This window comes from Trematomus bernacchii, unplaced genomic scaffold, assembly GCF_902827165.1.
Source record: "Trematomus bernacchii unplaced genomic scaffold, fTreBer1.1, whole genome shotgun sequence".
Taxonomy (NCBI): Eukaryota; Metazoa; Chordata; class Actinopteri; order Perciformes; family Nototheniidae; genus Trematomus; species Trematomus bernacchii.
The window spans coordinates 8,505,195-8,527,192 of NW_022987593.1; the positions used below are offsets into that span (position 1 = coordinate 8,505,195).

The 21,998-nt window shown below is 43.1% G+C and overlaps 1 protein-coding gene across 1 annotated transcript in view; it reads left to right on the plus strand.

The window, feature by feature from the left end:
- Window positions 1–21,998, plus strand: part of znf827 (zinc finger protein 827) — a 67,562-nt gene continuing 45,564 nt past the window's right edge. The window contains 3 exon segments of the mRNA XM_034129972.1: window positions 1–373; window positions 19,053–19,483; window positions 19,485–20,331. Of these exon segments, the coding sequence (XP_033985863.1) occupies window positions 331–373; window positions 19,053–19,483; window positions 19,485–20,331 (1,321 nt within the window). The 5' untranslated portion in view covers window positions 1–330.

Sequence of the window (21,998 nt, forward strand, 5' to 3'; positions counted from 1 at the left end):
GTGTGTGTGTGAGTGAGCGTGTGTGTGTGTGTGCCTGCGCGCGTGTGTGTGTCTGCTCTGCTGTTGCTGCCCTTTGATCCCTGCATTAGTGTTAGTTAGGGGCTCGGAGACACACTTGCACCGAGAGCAGCCATAGTCAAGACACGGCAACAACAACAGCGGCACCTCCTCCGCCTGTGTTCCCATTCCCCAACAATACACTTTAAACCGAGCAAAGCCAGGTGCACGACCGAGTCCCTGCCATCACTGGCGCCTCCAGTCTCAATGGGAAAAACCTTTTTTCTTCTTATCCCTAAACAAGGACGAGAATGTGATTAAAAACGGGGGAAAATGCCAAGGAGGAAGCAGGAGCAACCCAAGCGCCTGCCTTCACGTAAGTCGGATTTGTACCATTTTAACGTCTCTCCGTGTGTTTTGCGCAGTAGTTTAGGGTTAAAGAGGTGAAACAGACAAAAGACTCGGCGTAGGTTATTTCTCCCTTTTTAGGTCCGAGCGAGGCAGCCATGTTGTTGGCGATGGGTAACGTTAGCTGAGGCAGTGAGTGGATAAATGATACGTGGCTTTATTAAAGAGTATAATCGATTGGAGGTCCGGTTCCGCTAAAGGTTGCGGTCAGTTGGCATGTCGGTAATGTGTGTGTGACGGAATAACGGCCGAGCGTTTTCGGTAATGTGCTCGCCTCTGCTTGCTCGCTTTTTCGGGTAGAAAGGGGAGGATCTGGGAGTCTGGCCGCAATAAAATGAAGGGTCAGTCGGATCAGACATCCAGAGTCTGGCTCCCCCATACCCCCGTGTTCCTAGTTAGCAATTGCGCTATCTAGCAACCTCGGTAAACTTCATTTCCTCTGATAAACGTGTAACTTTCACCCCGTAGTTTTTGCTGCTCCAAATCGCGGAACCGAATTTGTTCGCGCTTGTTTGTCGTCGACTTTAAAAAGTGTGGAGAGAATGTCTTTCTTTTTTACCCCAGGGCAATGTGTGTTTTTTTTCTACCCCTCCCAGTCTGCATGTAGGCTATGTCAGAGCCATGGTCGGTCACCTGAAGTTCAGGGTTTTTCCCCCTTCCCTTTGCAGCCATTCATTGCAGACAGACTACGATCAATAAAGCGGTTAGAAAAGGGAAGCGACAGTTGTGCTCTCCTACGTTGCTTTAACAAACAATTAACCGCAGCCGAAACCTATTGTAGTTTCCGTGTTGTTGATTTTGATGGGAGGTTGGTCTACTTTTGTACATTTGACCCTCCGTATCTTGGATGTTCGTATTGTGCCTTTTATCAGTCCAGATAATGAAAAAGCTGCGATAACATACTCCGGCCACTAGAGGATTGCTTAGAAGGTAGTGGGCAGTGACAACGACTATTTAAGAAATTATCCACAGTGACATTTTCTGCTCAATACATGAGTAATCAAGCTCAATTAGTCACATTGGTGTGCAAAATGTAATGAATAATTAAGTGATTCATCTTTAGATCAACGACGTCCCAATACATTTATCTTATGACACACTATTTTCTTCATTTCTTAAATGTCAGACCATGCCAGCTGTTCATCAAAGCCTGTCACCATAAAGAAAAGCACTTTAAGTTGTGACTTTTCCTCAGTTTACTTACATTTACAGGAACTGAGGAATGAATGAGCTCATGCTGCACCTGTCATAGTTTAATATTGACATATTAAAACATGTACACATATAGTTATTCATGTAGCTTCACAAAGAAGACAAACATGCGGTTTTTTAAATATTATTTTGGTAATATTTACTGATAAACAGCTCAGAGGATTGACCTAGGGTTGAACTTGGGAAATGGCAGCGGTTGGTTCGGAGGCATAGAGGTGGAGAGTTGGTGACAGTTGTGAGTGTGTTACTGAGTGGCAGGGAGATATTTGTACAGTGATATGCTGCATAAGGAGTATGTAAGCCATATGGTTGAACTGCACAGAACAGGGTCATGATATTTCTATATCACATATTAATATATATAACCGAATATAACCCATTGCAGCCTCTTTACTACCACTCTGCATACCGAGGCTTATTTAGGGAGCTTGTTCACTGAATATGTCTTCCTTATCGGCTACCAAAATCTGTGTTTTATGAAGCGAATTTAGTGTTCCGTGTACTCGTGAAATACATGCAGTAGTACGTTATTTTCATACCTAAAGCAGGGTGCATTCTGCTAAATGTCCCTTTGTTAGTGGCATTCATAAATGAGTAGGTGCATAGTACAGTATGGGGATACATCCAGTGATGGTGGATTAAGAAATAAATGGCTTTCATAATTGGAGTAAAGTGTGAGTGAGTCGTTGTGTTTCAATGAGACTTCCTGGTAAAATCAAAAGTCAAAACAAAACAGGGATATTTTTTCCTCTCTAGTCTTTGAAAGATTTTTTGTGATATAATTTAGTAGCTACATTTAAATAGATGTTATGTTGTTGACCTAATTGTTTTGAAGCTCTTAATATGATGCCCACCTAGGTTAGGTATCTCAATTGGTTGTCTATTTCAAAACCTTAATGCACCCTGGAGTTTAATTTTGACTACTCAGATTTTTTTTAAATAAAAAATAGAATATTTAGGTTTTCTTTGTTTCAAATATAACAAAATACATAAGCTTTAAAAAAGAAAAGAAAAGAGGAAAACAAGTCCCATCAGAAAAATGGTGCGATCCAACGATTAAAATGCATGAGGTTGTGTACTGAAGCTCTGTTTCACACAGCAGCCTCATTATATTGTCTGGATCTGTCAAACATGAAGTCCAATATTTCCCATCTTTTGGACAAGAGGAGAAAGTTAGTCCATGTCAACCTTTCAATTAAGCAGCTTTGTAATTGGTCTGTAACAGAAATACCCCTCACCCACGTATCTGAAATGATGTACTCCTGTGTAGGCGCTGTACTGGAGCACTACTGTGCCTGTGTTCCCGGCTTTAAATGAAAGCCTTTTCTGATTTCTTTGTTTTTTTCCCCTCCTCAGTCAACAAACTGTCAACAAAAAGTATGAATTTGTCAGAAGCTTTTTACGCTTTGTTTTGGATCTTCCCACTCTGGAATGGAAGTGTCACCTCATGCCATTCGCTGTCAGTCTGTGTGTTTTCATTATTCAGCCAACAACACCCTGGTGGTGTGCCAGCCAGCAAGCACAATATCGAGCTTCAAATCTCTTCATCTGTGGTGAAAAAGGGCAAGCCAATACACTGGCTTTAATGCTGGAGGTGCTTTATCTTAGCACAGACCCAGATATATGGCCTGTGTATCCCAGTGTGCACTGTGCACTGTCCTTTTGTGTGTGGCACAGCTTGCGAGAGGAGACTATTCTTTAAGTGTGTGTGCAGGGCACGCACATGTGAAAGTGATCTAGTGTGTTTGTGTGTGTGTGTGTTTGTCTGTAGGTACATAAGCCGGCTATGGAGGTCACAGTACAGTATGGCGCCTTCACTCTGACAAGTAAACATGACCTTTGGTGCCACAATGAAAACTGCCATTCTTTATGACCTTGCAGTGTGTTATTGTTGGTATAATTTTGCTGCCTTATTATTCTCTCTTTAAAGTTGCAGATAGTGAAAACGCTTAGGGTTTGATGTTTTGTATGTGTGACTTTGTGGTTTAAAAAATGACATTGAAGAAGTCAATATAAGCCTATATCCATTATTGTTTGGCATATATCATTTCAAAATGTTGATATTATAGTCTGTTGTCATTAGGTCAAACATTACCATTAAGATTTCTCAACAAGAAGTCATTGTTGTCCGTAAAAAATTAAGTGGATGTTAAAAATATTGACTGAGAGAGTCCATATCATGAACAGCACAACCGTAACTATATATTTAGATATTTGCATCCTGCCTACTTATCCAATGGTAATCTACATTTCAAATGGGGGAGATTTTTTAACGTTTCCAGACTGATATCGGCTCTTTGTCAGCCAATAGCTGACTGACTGGGTGGCTCTCTACCTTACTGTAATGGCGGGTCACTGGCTCCCTTCCACTTGCTATGATTATAATGACCTTGGTAGGGCTGGGGCCCGAAAAACATTGGATTAAGGGGAAAGGAAAATTAGAGGAGGTTTCCATTTCGCTCTTGGCATAAGATTTGTGGGGTATTTCTGCCAAGAATCCCATACCTCACCACCACCGCTACGTCCCCCCCTCAGGTTGATGGGGCTTGGGTGCTCTGGCGGTGTCGGGCGAGTGGAGCTCAAGCGAATAATGATACACAGACTTTAACTTAGAAATGAATTAAAGGGCAGAGGAAAGGTGGTGGATGCCTCGCTCACCATACACTGTCACAGAGAGCTGAGAAACCGGCTTTTAGCGAACATACAGCCGCCAAACTGGACTCTGTCTTTTGTGTTTTGCTCGATAGTAAATGTAAACACCGATGTAAATACACCGGTAACGCTTGATGGGCCTGGCTAAATCTTAGGTGTGAATCTTATACACATACGTTAAGCTTATTTTAAAATGGCACGGTACATAGGCAGCACGGTGGTGATGCGTTTCAGGGTAAATACAACTTAAAAATAAATGTTTATGCTCTATTCAGTTAAAATGCTAGTAAGTCGAAGATTTAGTAACATTTATTTTTGGAGAGAAACTTGAATAAATACGTTTGTTTGAGGGAGATTACTTTTATATTAGATAAAGATTTAAAATAGATACTAGAGAGGGAATTATGACTACCTAACCCTAGCTATTAGCAGGTTATGATACATAAACAACACCACTAACGCCCATCTTTTTAAAATCTAATCAAATTGGCAAATTGAAATACAATGGTGACTTCCTCATTGTATAATAATATTATTGAAATTTTTATTTTTATGCAAATAACCACCATAGATGACAATAACAAAGTAGAACATAATATAAAAAAAGTCTTGCCTGTGTATAATCTTTTTTTATTCAGCAATCTATGAAGAATTGTATTAAAAAGAGGAATCTGTATTAAAGTTTACTTATCCATTTCCATCCCTTCGTATTGTCAAATCCCTCAAGAAATGTAATTGTCCAGTAAAATGTTCTAGCCTCTGATAACCTTTATCTACCTCAAGAAGACAATTATCATTTCTAATCACATCTTCAGTAAAAAAGCTATTCTTGTATCAGGGCAACAAGTTTGAAGATTCATAACTGTGTTGTTTCAGGGTGTAGGTTTTTTAAGGTCGAAGCCGGTATGTATTTATATAAAATGTTTTTCCTTACATAACCTTACCCTCTGAACGCCCTTTGAACTCAATATCTGGAGGCTGTGTCTTGTCAGAAAAGCTTTAAATGTTAGCTTAATTATGCTAGTCAAGGTCCCGCCCATCCATCTAATATATCCTAAAGATTATGTAGATCTCCTGTTTAAGAGCATTGTGGAATCCTAGTGAATTACAGAAACACCTGGCATCAAGAAGTTGATCAGACATAAATCAAAACCCAAGGTATTTGTAATATATGGCTTTTTAAAAGAAAATCCTCTTGAGTTGCACCTTTTTAAATTGTTGCTCTTATCCCGTCTTATAACTCTCACATTTTCTTGATTCCAAAACATTTGTGGTCACTGGAAGGAAGGAGGCATGAGTGTTTAATAATTTAGCAACACAAATGTGTTTTCGGCAGAAGAGCTGGTTAAGTGTGTACTCTGCTTGTATTAGTCTAGATATCGGTCCCAGAAGTCTAAATAAATGTTCAGGTTTGCGATCGATGCCTTATGAGGGCCCTACTGGTTCTTTGATCAATTGATCATAAGAAAGTTGTGTCTATTGGTTTGCTGTGCAAGCAGAGCCTGCATGTCACTCACTAGCAACCATCTATTTTGGAAATAAGTCATGAAACATTAATTTTTTCTCATGACTAATTCCCTTTTCATCAAGCAGCAAAAAAGTTGTAGAATAATGAGTTTGAGTTGATTAACCTAACGTAGCACGTCATGCAGAGTGAGCATGCTTTGCGATGTCAATGATGAGGGATGTATTTTGAGCCCTACAGCTCACCCCATCTGTTAAAGTTGCTCACATATGAAATGGCAAAGCAACAAAGTTAGAAGGCATCTTTTATTGAAAATATTGTGCTTTGTACTTTATTATGAATATATTTGATTGATAAATATTATCACATAATAATTTGTATTTATAGTGGGGAGTTTGATGAATACTGATTGAGATGGTTTCACAGCTACAGTTTTTCAAACACGTAAAAAAAGAAAGTTGCTACGGAATGCGGTTCTCATATTCTTTGTGTAGTTTTATTATTACATGTCACTTGTTAGACGCTTTTATTCAAAGCGACTTACATACTCAATACTGTGGGCAATCCCCACAGGAGCAATTTGGGGTGAAGTGTCTTGCCCAGGGACACAACGACATGCTGACTGCAGTGGGGTTTGAACCTGTGACCCCCTGATCTGAACACCAACGCTCAATCCACTGCACCACACGCCTCCTAGTTTACTGGTTCTTTTGTCAACCTTACTCAGGTATTCTCAGTGCAAGTACCAAACATTGGTTTTTAGTCCTGCATTTATCAGGGATCTAAGAAATCAATTGGGAGTACTTGCTCTTTCTAGTTTATGATGTTGTCTGTTTGCATTTGCTAAAAAAACAAAACTGAAATGGTCAAGTTTTCAAACCCTTTTCTCTTCATGTTTTATCAGCATCTCATTACACGTCACATCTGTATTTTGTTTCTTAAGATGTTTGTTATCCCATCACTTCAAAGTGCCTTCTCTACGCATTCCACCCTCCTGCAGCAGAAATCAGGTATCAGTACTCGCCCTGATCCCTCTAGTACAGTACCTGGTCTCAATCAGAGCCCCCTCTGTGTGGAATGGAATCGCCTCAGCCTTGGTAACGATTTTTCCCGTGTTGACAAGTCACAACATGGAGATCTACAGCTCGGAGAGCAGCCCTTTGGCTACGCAGAGCCCTGCTTGCACTGAGTAATAGCAATCTCACAGGAGTAGCAGGCTTTCAGCTGGCAGCAGTTCATACAGAACAGCTCGCCGGTGCAGCTGGGAAAGACAGAGCAGAGAGGAGAGGGAGAGAAGAGCTGGTGGTGGTAGCAGTGGAGATGGAGGGAGGGAGGAAGTGGAGAGGAAGAGCTGTTAAGAGCTTTGGGCGGTTTCTCTGTTGTTGTACCACACAAGTGCATCCAGGCCCTGCAGGACAAGCCTTTAACAGGCATGAGGGATGGAGAGCATGAGAGGAGAGGAGGAGGAGGAGAAGGCGGCGGCAGTGGAGGAGGAGGTGGTGGTCTGGGGAGCTGAAGCCGGCCAGTCGTGCCAGACGCCCGCTCTAAACAGGGTTGTGATTTATTGTTGGACTCTGTCTCACGTTTCACTCCTCGAAAGTACTCAAATTACAATATAAAAAGATGAAGAACTTCCTTAATTGTCTTAGTAGAAAGACCATTGCCTGTGGGCTGTGAAGAATTTGAGAAATTGAGAGGTTTTTGGCACTGCGTGGCATCTAATTTCTGTGTTTTTTGGATATGGATTCTGCTTTGGTTATTGCTTTTTCACTGTTTCTACTAACATACTGCCTTAGCTGTCCGTAAATCTGCGTTTTAAAACATATTAATCCTGTGTAGGTCATCGGAGTATGTATATTTTTGCCAGGGGGCTTAAAATGGCTTTTGGCCAACACGTTGATCTTTGTCGCCCTCGCTGAATGCACTCTGCACAGCGCGGTGCTATGAGATGACCTCACTTCCTGTGTGGGTAGAGCAGGGCAGGAGGCCTCTTACACACACATGCACACAGGCTCTCTCTCAAGCGTAGCCAGGCTCTAGTTAGCCTTTAGTGCACTAGCAATGCTAACCCCTCTCTCCTTTTGGAGAGGAAGTGTTTCCACATTGCACATTTAGGCAGTCAAGAGCAAGGCACTGGCTAATGTCTTTAACTAGCTGGGCTAACAGCTGTGTGTCTGCAGCTTTTTGGGAAGCAGGATCAGTTTTATAGGGAGATTAAAAGTACAGAGAAAGAGGGGGGGGACGTTTCAGACACAGGATAGTAGGACCATAAGGCAGTGACAGCTCTCTAGGGAAACAATATATCACCTCTAAAAGGAAGTGGAAGTGTTTGGCTCCGGGACAAGAATCCTGAGAAGTTAAAATCATTGATGTGATGTCATCTCAGAGAAAGCCATTGTCAGTGCCGTGTGAGGTTATTTATGATGCTAAAAATGCAGGTGAGCATCTTGACTAATTCAGTGTTGTGGAGAAGACTTTTTCATTTGCACAATGTGGTCATAGCATCACCTAGTGCATTAAACAAACGACCTGACTCAGGTCTCATCCTCTCATTGTTTACCAAGGGCATTTGGTCACTTGGTTTTGTCCTTGTGATGCTAATGAGATAAGCTAATCACTGGATATTTCATTGAGAGTTGAGAGCCCTGTAGCTTATTGTTCCTCTAAGAACCATAACCAGACGTTGAAACGCATGGAGCTGGATAAATTAGCAGAGATGCTTAATGAATGAATGAATGAATGGTCGTAGGTAGCCCAGCTCATGATTGCCCGTATGTTCACAGCACTCCCCACGCGTGTTTTGAATGGGGGCCATGTTGGTTCAGATTGCCATGTCATTAATCCCTCGTACTCTACAGGGGAGTGGTCAGCGGCAGATGTATTTGCACTTCCTCCAGAAGGTTTTCTAGATTAGCACAAATCCTCCCTGAAAAAACGTTTAAAAACCTCATTTGGCACGCACAGCCAGACTTTGTGCTCATAGCTGGCCAAAGACAGCCATCCCACCCTCTACATCCCATTCTGTCTGACATCCCCTCTTTTTTTTTTTTTTTTTATCCCCCCTACCTTGTGGTTCTCTAAGCTTAGCCCCATGTCGATTCAGACAGCGCAGTGTAATTGTTTAGAAACTCGGTTCTGTCATTTGCATGTAGCAAGCAGCCACTTTTCCAGTTTCAGTGGTTTGACCTTGTTGTACCTGCCAGCCAGAAATGAGATCATCAGAAGAGTAGACGAGAAGCTGACATCTCTCCTCCACCTACCCATGGCTTTAAGTGATGGTTGTCATAGCAATCATTATGCCACAGAACAGACTCAGTGGGTGAAGGATGGCTTTGAATGCGGCAGCCTCAGGTCACAACCTGGTTATGAGAGAACAGATAGACCTATGAGGGTTGGTTGCAGTATACAGTCTGCACACAGTAAACCGCTGCATACATTGCATGTCAAGTTCATATGGATCTCAGGTGAGGGTTACAATTACTGAGGCAATGTCTTTTATACCTTGAAGAAAGCAAGGCAGGTATTGGTGTAGCGGAGAGAGGAAGAGCAGCATGGGGCGAACAATGCCTCTCATTCCCATCAGCTGCCCTGGCCGGCATTTAACATGGAGATTGGAAACGGAATAAGCTCTCCCCCCATTCTCCCTGGACCTGCATGTAAATGAGGTTAGCGGTTAGCTTTTCCTGCTGTGCCACGGCAATTCTTCTCACTCTCCTGCTCCCTCTTTTTCCTTTTCTTTTAATAATGGCCTGAAAGTGCCCCCCCCCCCCCTTTCCTGGGGTAGGGACCAGGACCAATCCTGATTAGTGTCCCTGTCCTAAGTGACAGGATAAAATCCAAGCAGGCACTGCCTTGGGCGCCTCTGCCAAACAGCCGTCAAAGCAATACCACCATAAAAAAAAAAGCCATCTTTACCCCCTCCCCCTCATTTCTCAAGAATCCCTCGTTCGTTCGTCTTCCTCGCTCCTCTGCTCACTCTCCCTTGCCAGTCCCTTCTTGAGTGTTTCTAATAGACGCCGCCTCTGTCGCACTAACATACTGTCCACTTACATACATGCATGCACATATAGAATTACCCCACACTCTACTCCCACCGGACCTGGCTTTGTGTCCCTTGGTGGACTGGCAGCTATAGAGCCGAGTGTCCCTTTTGCCAGGAGGGTGATTTACAAACAATACATGGACGCTGTACACACTCCCACCTTCCACCCTCCCACTCTCTCTCACTTCTCTTCCACAGACACACAATCACCTCAGTGAGGAGCTTCAGTATGCCAGAGAACTACGCAGCAGGGTGATGGCCTGTTTCTTTTCGCACTTGTTTCAAAGAATGTACCCTGTCTACTTGAGAATGCTAGCGCGACATCCACATCTTGGTTGAATGAGCTTACTTTGTCGACCGGAAGACACATGGATGGGATCTGACTTGTATGTCAAGTGACTTTATAATTAGTCGTTTTCTAAAAGCACATGCAGTGCTAATATGAGTTCTGTGCTTTTTAAAGAAAATATGCGAGTGATTAAAATGTGTTGAATAGTTGCGGGAATAAGCTAATCACTCATTGTTTTCATATTTAGAATCAAAATCTACCGGCTTGTCCCTGAAGTAGCTGTAATATCTTCTGGATTTGTTACTACGCCAGTCTGTAGAAAACATTGTATACATAACAAAAACACTACACCAGTGCAGCAAATGTATCTGGTTATGCCGATTCAAATGTAATGCCACCAAGTACAACCAGCAGTTGGCAAAAAGTAACTTGTGTTGTTGTGACCAATTTTGTGTCTGAGGCATAAATTCTTGCTTTTTTCACACATGGATGTAAAAACACTTTTCATACAATATGTGGTGTTTTTAAGTGTGCTACATGTGTTTGCCTGTATTCAGTTGCCCAAACAAGGATGCCACCCACATATGCCTATTACTATGAGAGGGAACAGCTTGAGTCTTGATGAATATGAACAGCTCTTCCTCACAGAATCAAGAGATTGGTCCTTGTTGTTGTGTATTGTTTAGACGCTATACTGGCAATGAAAGTAACCAATGAATTCATTAATTTAAATAAACTGTTGGGAACAAATGCATTTATAGGTTTTAGGTCAAAAGAGAAAGCAAGAGTTTACATTTTCAGTAATTACTTCATGATAAAGATTGCTAATTTATTATCATTTATTTTGAGAACTCAACAGCATCCATCAAAGTAGCCTACCGCTTCAGAAGGAAGGATTGTGTTTCGGCTGGTTACAGGCAGACTAGGCATCTGGCTTATATTCACAATAAATGTGTGACATTATGATTCATAACATCACATTTAAGATCGACTGCATTTGTACTATATTCAAAAACTAATGCAAGATTGAAATGTGTCTTAAGCCTACGAGTAATAGAACAATAGAGTAATTAAAAAAACACAATGGCCTAAACCCACTTACCAATAAGGAGTGTGCAAGTGGAATAAATCAGTGCAGACGAGTACAAACAAAATGGTGAAAAGCAATAAACGCAAGAAGAAACCGATGTGATCAAATGACTTCTTTTGAGCACCATGTCCTGTCAGCAGTTTTAAATGCTGGGATTAGATTAATGCTGCGGAGTAAAACCCCTCACCGACACCATGCTGTTAAAGACCCTGACACACTCATCTGTTCTGGGGTTTCTTTATCTAATTCCTTAGATTGAAACCTGTTGTAAAACATTTTATAAACACACAGACACGGAAATGATGTCCATTTTAGAGTGAGACCATGTGACACTACATATAACAATGGACCGCTTGCATTTAATACTTTTAAAAGGATAATGTTTTGATTTAATAAATGGTACAGCAATCCGTTATGTCGTGGAGTACGCTCATCCAAATAGAAATTGTAGCTATTTCTGTCAGTGAAATTATCTTTTTCTTATTCATTTAATACATAGAATTGCATTCAAAGAGGATGGCAACCTTGTCTGACATAAGATCTTCTTTTCTAATGGATGTTAAGATTATTTACTAGTGCTGGTTTAAAAAGCATGATCCATCGTTAGCAAAAGACACTGCAAGGAGTGAATAAGTCATTGATGATAAACTAAACCCTTTGGTGTTTAGTTTGACAGTCAAACCATAGGATAGTGCCTTGGCAGTGATACTTATTTGATTATGTTTCACCTTTATAACCAGCCAGTTGGCCCTTGCCACCCTGCTTTGTCCCAGTCCAGCTATCCTTTCTGTTGTTATGAACACAGTCAGAACCAATGCCAATGTTAGTCAGGCACCCAGTCGCTTGGAGAAATATTTTGAGTGACTCATGCCATCGACACATCAATGTGCTGGTATTGGAATATATAGCACGCTGATCTAACATTTGCCAATAAAATGAGTGGGTTAAATCTGGCTGATTTGATATACCTTTCACCCACCACAAACACATGATATCCGCTATTTATTGCAAATTCTACTATAAATACAAAAAGTGAGCCAATGCATTTCCCTCTGTTGATTTTATGAATGTCATCTATTTGGTCAGAGATCCTTGCCATTATGTAGGGGGGTACAATATGACGATATACTGTAAGTGGCCTCTGTTGTAAACCGATTAGACATTTAGATTTTTGGCAACATTAAATATGATTTGTATATCCATTTGATGATTAACCAATAACGACATTCCTGTGTGGTTATTTTATGAATCGATCATTTGTTATTGACCAATAGCTGCTATTGAAAGGCTTGATAACAATTGGTTATTATGGAGGCCAAGGGCATTTTACATTTACATCTGAAACCAAATGCAGGTTTGCATTAAGAAATAATTCACGCACATTTTTACAGACGGCCCAAGGCAAAATACCTTTACAGGGGCTGCATACCATTAACTTACTAAGCACACTGTTTTCTAAATAAAACATGCAATAAACCCATTTTTTTCCTTTTCTAAAATACATTTCTGGGCAACCATTGCCTTTTTAATCAAGTGATAGCTATGAAAGGGGGAGACAGAGGGGATGACACACGGATCATGGTCTCAGGCCGGATTCAAACCTGGGTCCTCTGCATGGGGACCAAGCCCCATTTTAGGAGGGCCGCCAGCTCTGCAAACTGAGCTATACTACGACCCGAAATCTGCCCGCAGACATCCAGAGACTTTTCTGTTGAAGTTTTGGTTTTGGCCATCCTGACATTATGGCAGGTGTCTATATGCCTTGAGGCTTTTTATGTTTCATATTTACACATCACTGACTTTCCAGTGCATTGGATAGTTCATTATTGATTCTAATGGCCTTTAGTCTTTTGAAGATATATCTGTTCTCCTTAGGAGTTGCAGTTCCCCACGTTCATAAAGCCAACTGTGTGTTTGCTTGCTTTTGCCACTTGGTTAGCAGATGTTAAAACATTAACAACATGTATAGATTAATTTGATTTAAGTGGATCTCCAATATCCAGTACTTGCCTTTGAAACTGACTTATTCCAGATTTGGAAAGCTTTATATTAATCTGTAAAGTGGCACATGAATGCATCACTATTTTCATCCTTGTTCTGATTTCACAGTTGCATTTCTTTATAGACATTTTCCGAAGACGAATACTAAACGCACAAACATGACTTTGAAAGTCTCTGATAGTATGGCACAGTGATCACATCGTGACTGCCCTTTGTCCCTTCAGTTGAAATGGGGATTGGTAGACAGAGATGGGATTTGACAGTCTCGTGTGTGTATAGATGTTTCAAACATTTTGATGCTGTTTTTGGGACTGTGACAGCGAACATTGGCCCATTTTCACTCGCCAATTAGGGTCATTAGCTGGAAGCTGCAGTTTGCCTCGAGCCTGGGCTGTGGATTAATCCAAGAATGAGAATCCTAATCATGTAGTGAGAAACTCTGTGTGTTCAACTGCAGGGTGTTAAATGAGATGAAAAAGTTACAAAAATGGACATTTTCTGTATATATATCTATTCCTGGTCGATTGATTTCTCATACAGGCATTGATGTGATGACAATGACATGACATAACTCGCAACATATTCACACATTTGGATCAGGATTTGGATATATGTAAAATGGAAATGGACTCAACTGAGGAATGTGTACAGAAATAATGTATACTGTATAAGCATAATGGCAGGAGACAGAATAACTACACAGCACACTGCTATTGAACCAAATTAATTTACAATGATACTTGGTAGCAAATCTGTCATTTGTAAATCCCAACTTTTATATGTAACACTTATATTAAATTGTCACAACATTAGAGACGGTAAATAATATTTTGATGATTCAATAAGAAAAACACATGAACAACATAATATGATCTCTCCAAAACATTTGTATCTAGGTTGTACTCTACTTTCCAGTCCAGCCTGAATCATTGAAGGCAGGACAAATAAAATCACCATCAGATGTAGTTGTTGTCTCCTGATCACAATATTTGTAATTTGTTGGTTTATGCTGCAAAGATGCAACAAACGTACCACTTCCCTCCTACCAGCAGTTTAGGTCCATAGCTTTGATGACACATCTGAGGTTATGAGCAAGTCTTTTTTACATGCGATGCTAAAACTGGAAGGGAAAAATAAACCAGGGGGTAAAGTGCACTTCATCTGCAATGAGGAATTTCAGAGGTCTCTGTCGTCTCATTCTCTTCCAAGAACACTTCTCCTTCCTGTTTCACCTCTGGCACGCTGCCCAAAGTGCCCACAAACCACGGAGGCCAAGGCTGAAAATACACAGATGGTAATTTGCACTACATTTCAATACGACTCAACCGCCATTATATATAGCCATGATGCCTGATCCCTGATCCTCACCGAGTGTATCGTCTCACCTCCGATTCCAAATAAAATATGATTACTATTTGTACACAATGACAGAGATAGTTATTTGTTGAACTGAAGGAGTTGATATAGAGTTTTCATAATGTTTTAATGTCTAACATGAAACACAGGAGCATTTCTTTCCCTGGATCAACCCTTTGCGTCAAGATAATTAATTACTAAAAGGAATATTTAATGGTTTAGTTCACTCTTGCATGGAAGATAAATTGGTGTCAGTTTTTGAAGTCACTTAAAGTAATGGCTTTGACAACTCCTATATAATTGACTACACATACAGTTGGCATGTATACAGGAAGTGTTGATTTTTAGAGTTTTCATTTAAAGACGTTAATGTCAAAGTGTGGTTTATATCCAGAAGTCAAATGTCACCCCATCACCAAGTTAATGAAAAGTAAACAAGTTACCTGCTTCATTGTATGACATTTTCATACACTTGTTGGTTGTCATGTTTCATCAACTTCCTAATGGAAATTCCATCATGGATAAACTTCGGAGCAATTATCATGTCGCTGCTGCAAAAGAAAGTATTTAACAGATTGATGGTGTATAATTTAATAGGAAGGGGGGGGCTATATGTCTGCTAGCTCCCACACAACCAGCTGGATTTATTTCGAGCATCTGCGCTTTATTTATTTTTAACATTATATTATTCCCAGTTTAGGAGACAGGAAAAAGACTGTAAGAGATGAAGGGAGGGATATACAGGGGAAAAAAACATGTTGGCGTGAAAAGGATCAAGCTAGTGAGAGATTATGGAAAAGGGAAGCGATCCTGATCCAGTGTGTCCCAATTAATGGAATTACCTCCTTCCTCGAGAGGACTGTTAGTCATTTGCAGAGACGTGAGCCCGCCAGTAGAGCGTCTCTCCCACCATATTGTCCAGCAGGCGCTAATAAGGCAGTCCTGACCGCCGGGCGTGCTCATTAGCATAGCCCGCGGCCGTGGCAACCCCCGCCAGGGCCCAGCCGGACACTTAATTACCGCCGTGGCTCCTTCCTCACTGCATCCATACCCCTTCCTATGTCCTCACCCCCTGCTCTACCTCCTTAACCCACCCCCAAAGACACACGCCCACCACCATCTCCCCCCTCCCAGTCATAGCACAAAAGATGTAAGCCTAATCATTTTGCCAGCGTAGATGTGATTGCTTTAGTCTTGGTATGTTGTGGCAGTCTTTCATGTTACTTCTTTTTGTATGGCTTTGTGCTCAGCAATCTCTGTGATTCCCTGACCTGCACTGCTTCTCTCGAGCTCGTGCTCCCTCTCTCTTTGCTTCTCCTACTCATTGCTATATTAGCTCGTGGGCATGACTCTCATTTTGACATCGGCACAGTATTGATGCACCCCTGTCCAGCCTTAATCGGCTAATGGCCTCCTCTTCTATCCTGCCCTGCCAAATCAACCCCTCCCCTAACCATCCCTTTATCTGTCCCTTCCTTCCTCCGCCTTCCCGTCTCCTCTCCCGCTACCCTGTTTAAGCCTGGGGTCAGTGAGGCCAATTTTCATGCCTGGCTAAGTCACAGAATAGCTTTGTGTGTGTGTGTGTGTGTATATGTATGTGTGTGTGTCTGGGAAAGAGAGAGAGAGAGGGAATATGTTAGTCAGCAGCCTCACACAAGTCATGTGCTGGGTGACCTCCTGACCTACCTTTACTCCAGTCCCCTTGCTCTTCTCTCCTTTTTCTCTCGCACTCTTAACTTTACCAGCCATCGTTCTGTTTGACAAGGAAAATCTGACTGACTCCTGTACTAAACACCCATGTATGCACACACACACACACACACGCACACGCACACGCACACGCACACACATATACATGCACCCTTCTCTGACCTAGAAAAACAATGGCCAAAATAATCCTGCCAAGTTCACAAATGGAGATTGTTTACAGCACTGCGTGTTGAAACATGAACACGTACACTACCTGTAAACTCCAACTGTTTCATAAACTGTAGTTACAGGCTATCCCTTTTTTTTTGTGACCGGTTAACACAACACTCAGGTTTTCCACTATAAGTCACAGAGGTGCGACATCAAAATATTTAAGCTGCTCAATGTACAACTCTGTTCAAGCTCAAGCAGTTTGTTCTAGCCGGCCTCACAGCCTTTTCTTTATGTAGCCTCAGCTTGCACTTTGACTTGTTATGGCTCTCTTTGTCTATAATGTGGTGGTGGCGCTATACATCTCAGTGGACCAGAGAGAAAATCCCCCGCCGCTGCACCACTGAATCACCCGTGTGTGAGTGATAACAGATCCAGACTGCTGAGCACCCTGCAGCTGTTTGTCTCAACATGCAAGTCATCCCCGCCATTACACCACTAAATGGTCCCCTTTCAGTGGCAGACGCTCGCCGCCATCACTTTGGGTGTTTGCAGTCACTGTCGCAGAGCCAGCCGCTGCATTGGAGGCAAAGCAGTTGAATGTGTTTCAGAAATGCAGTGGGGGGAAGACTTCGGCATTAAATACATTCTCTGCTGTGGGTTTGCGGTCTAAATGTATGTATGCACGTGCATTTGTTTGCCCCCGTGCCTGTGGTGGGTATACAGCGGCAGTTGTGAGAACAGAGCTCAGACGAACCCCCCTTAGAGATTAGGCCCGGAGACCGTGACCTTGGGAAATGTCATTCCGCCCACGCGGGGTGGCTCGTCTGTGACACACAAAGCCATGGTAGTGGAGTGCATTAGTGCACTGTAGCACTCTGACAGAAGCCGAGTGGTGTAGTGTTGCGTTCAGCTGCACCTAACCCTGAGGTTTAAGAGTGAACCTAGGAAGCAAAAGAGTTCAGCCACAAAGCTGGGACCTTAGGTCAGCAATCTAGTGATTTCCCTCTAACCACATTACAGCCATTAGTGGCTCTTGCTGCTTTTCGCATGTCACATGGAAATAGGTCAAGCCCTGCCCTGCGTGACTCACAGGCTCTTTCCTCCTCTCTTTTATTCCTGTTAACCCTACTCGGGTGGCAAAATGGCTTCAAGGAGCATTGGAAAATTGGGCTCACAATTGGCACATTAAGATGTTTTCATTTGCCTTTTTAAACAGTAATGAGAAATGCGAAGGGGTCATACTGTACATCTATGCTCATCAGCCTCTTACATCTTGCGTTGTTTGTGTAGGTGAAGTCTATTAGACATGGGTTCATAGAAAGGCTGGAGAGCCCTAAGGCCAATATTATAACATAATCCGTTGCCTTGGTTTTTGGCATCTGACATTTCCTGTCAGCGTTTGGTTATGGTGTTACTGAAAAAATGTAAGACGTATGTGTGTGAAACACGAGAGCTTGTCTGGACGTGTGTAAGCCCCGTTTGATATCTGTTGCAGCAGGAGAGTAGCAGTTATGGTGGGTTGTGATAGTGGTCACCTTTGTGGGCCATGCCGAGCCACGCTGGCCAGATGTCAGCCGACTCTAATGATCCCAACAGGTCGCTGGGCTGGGTTGCCTGGCAACAGTTTGCCTTTGCCTGTAAACAGAGAGCAGACCCACCAGGCTCAGGGTCACGAGGGTGAAGACGGCTCTGGTGTGTGCGTGTGTGTGTGTGTGTGTGTGTGGACATACTGTACTCTATGTTGGTGTGTGAGACATTTCAATTATATTCTTCAGTCAGTTTCTACTTATCAGATGTTGTGTACAGTAACGCAAAGAGGAGGTTAAAAAAAAAGAAGTCAGTTTTGACATTTTGTTTTGCCCAGGCTCTGTGCTTTTGACATATTCTTATGGAGGTTTGTTAATATGTATCAGGAATATTCACTTTTCTTTGTTCGCCCTTGTCTGGCAAGCTGTAATGTTTTTCTTATGAATATTGATACATGAAGTGTATATTAATGACCCTTGGTGACCTTAACCCTATCCTTATTGGCTCCCCGGTGGTATCTGCAGGCTCATGAATATTAATCTAGTTCTGTAACCTCCATTACCCTAATCTTTGCTGTCTAGCCTCCCAGAAGGACCCGTTGTCATGGTAACCCCTTTACTAGACTCTTCCAGACCAAGGGTGGGAAAAATATGGTTAAAAAAAGGACAGAAAAATCTAAATTACTCAAACATCTTGTTTGCGCCTTGTGGAAAGCTGCCATTGTGTAAAAAGAGAGGTTGAATCTGTGTTCCTTTTTTAATAGTCTCCTTTCTGAGCAATGAAGTGTATTTTTATCAGGTTGGTGTTGGGCAGGTAATTTCGTTTTTATGAATGTTCAAATCCCAATTAAGCTTCCACATAGTACAGATGACCAATTTATCTGCAACACCAGACGAGCAAGGATGAGAAATAATAACGGTTTATAGTAAAAAAATAATATTCCACTGCCAAAAACTGTTTATCCAGAGGCTATGACTAACGCTTCTCCTTAGTAATAAGTGTTTGATGATCACAAATCATATTTAGGATACTCCAGTGTTTGCCTACTCGAATGGTTCACTCGAGCATCATGGTGATACCTTTGTACCAATACTTTCACAGCATTTATGTCTGTGCCCTCTGGTAAATTGTGTGTTCTCCCCTCTTCCAGATGTGGACAGCAACGAGGAAGGGGGCCCTGATGACGGTCCGGTGGAGGAGGAAGGCTGGTTTGGGAATGCTTCTGACACGCGCTCAGAGTCGTCGTCCTACGGAGACACGCAGGATGAGCTCCTCATGGCCAGGGGCTCGTCTCCTGATGAACGGCCTGGAGTCAGCAGCGGGTCCGGGGACCACGATACCTGCGGAGGTGAGAGCTCATTGGGTTGCCCCACACCCGTCCATCGTGCCTCTTTGGAACTTCTCGGACTGGATGGAGATGCATTCTCGGCCCAGGACACACTCTCCTCCGTGGTATCATCTCTGTACGGTGAGGCAGCGTCTCGCGCCCTGGGGAAACCCCTCAGCAGCAACCTGCGGCGCCTCCTAGAGGCCGGGTCGCTGAAACTTGACACTGGGGAGCTCCTGGGGCGGTCATCCAGGGGGGGGGGCTGGGGGGGAGTCTCCTCCAATAGGTCTAGTTCCACCTTTGACCCTCTCACCGTCTTCCCACCATGCCCAGCAGCTAAGTGCTCTTGCCCGAAAACTGGCCAATAACAACAACAACAGCGGCTCAGCCTCCCCAGCCTCCTTGGCACCCTCAGTCACCAACATTAAGCAAGAGCCCCTCGATCCCTTTAACTCAGTCACCCCTAGCAATGGCAGTGGCTTTGTATGGGCAGGTGTTGCAGATAAGTGGCCGCCGGCCAGCTGCTCCACGCCCTGCGGCTCCAGCCTGTCGCCGGACTCTGCCATCCAGAAGTTAAAAGCAGCAGCAAACGCTGTACTTCAAGACAAGAATGCCGTAGCCGCCTCGTCTACGAATTCTTCCTCCTCCTCCACATCGGCCTCGTCTGGAGTACCCACCCTGGGAGGGGGTGGCCGAGGGGACGATGTGGTGCGCTTTGATGCCTTCAACTCTCCGTTCAGCCCACAGTCAGCTAGCTCCACCCTCGCTGCCCTTTCCAAGAAAGTCAGCGAGCGGAGCCAAGCCTCGTCAACGACCAGCGCTGCGACTGACCACCAATCCTCAGCCAGCTCCTTTCTGTCTCTCGTGTCAATGACCTCCTCTGCTGCCTTGCTCAAAGAGGTGGCAGCCAGGGCGGCGGGAAACCTGCTGGCAGAGAAGAAGGACAGTTCCTCCTTGGCGACTGCTGGGGTCCTCCAAGAGGATGTGAAGCCCCTGCTGGACAAGAACCACAATTCTACCGCTCCCTCCACACCCACGCAGACCATGGACATGCTGTTGCCCTCTACTCCAAATAGCAGAGGCAAACCCAACAGCCAAGCAGGTAATCTTAATTAATCATAAATGAATAGCAATTACTATATGCATAGTAATGTCTATGCTACATACAAAATGAATGGTTGCACCTTTACTGATAAGAAGATTATTGGAGTTCAGCACAGGTTAGATACACATTTTGTATATTTAACTAGTGAAAATACGTTTTGTTTCTTGGTGAGGGAGAGTTACTTGACACTAAAATACTTTGCATTAGCTCAACAAAGGTTGTTACCATTAAATAAAGTGACCTTATGTCTGTATAGAAAGGACAGACTGTGAAGTTCATGATAATTTCATCTGAATTTTATAATGGAAAGTTTTCATCGTTCAACCTTCGTCTCTGTCTCGTTCACATGAATTTCAAAAGCACTGTCTCCTGTGTCATTATACTTTTTCCCTTTCAGCATTTACCACTCATGTCATGACACACAAATTAAAACAGTTTGTACTTATAAATTGATACTAATATTGCAATTGAAGCACAACTTCAAAGGGATAAAATCTCTGTCAATGTGGGATCGCATTGTCGCCGAAAATACTCTCAGAAAAAGCACAATCCTGAACTGCCATGACATGTTGTCTCTCGTTTGGCAATGGTTTTTGTTCTCGCCTCACTGGCGCTGAAGTAGCGAGTAGTGTAGTGTAGCCTCAGCTTAACTGTCAGTCGAGCAGAGAGCACAGGCGAAAGAAAACAGCCCTGGCTGGCCTTCTAGTCTGGGAAATGGTCTGTGGGCTCGACGGGGGGCGCCGACTGAGACCTCACTGCCTTCCCAGACCAGCTCGTTTGTGCTCGGATGTGCTCGCTGCCAAAAGGGGGCCGTCAGTGTGTGCACTGCACAGTGGGGAGCCTTGGAGTCCATATCCATCTCGGCAGCCTCCTCCTGGCTTCACCCCCCTAACCAGAGCCCTCTGCACTGATCAGCACAGCAGACTTAAGGCCAAACACATCATATTTTCCACTGACTGGATACAGATGCGTACACACACACACACACACACACACACACACACACACACACACACACACACACACTCACACTCTCCTCTCTCTTCCCCTTATGCTCTGTCTCAGTTACTCACAAATGGCCATGCAGTATATTCTCTAAGTGTGTACTAGACATATGACCAAACAAGGGTGCACACCAAGTTCTCACTCTTGCACAGGGAGATGGAAAGCTTGAAAGTGCAGGCTCTTGCTAAGTAGCCTTTAGGGAGAATAGAATGTTTTCAGGGAGATGGATGGGCACTTTTGACGGATTGTGTCGCAACCCCACCAAATCTAAAATGGCTGGATCAAATTGACTTCAGACAGATGAGGCAGTCGATGTAATATTCTGTGATCTGCATGCTAAAGAGGGGGTCTGCTCTAACCCGCGAGACGTCAAGGTCGAGCAGCGCTGTAAAAAATGCAGGTAGTTGTTTGGTCGCCAGACTGAAAAATGTGACCTTGACTATTGACTGTCATGTCTTGTTTTATTGTCGTCCCTTGCCAGTTCTACTATAAAACTCTTTTTCACGGGCATGCTCTGCACTTTAAATATCTACAGAAAGCTTTTTCCCTTTTTTTCAAAAAAACATGGTTGTGATGGGAACAGAAGAGTTAAGTACAAAGATAAAGGTACTAAAATCACGCACATTTCCTCTCCTGTTTTATTTCAGCTTCACTCGGCT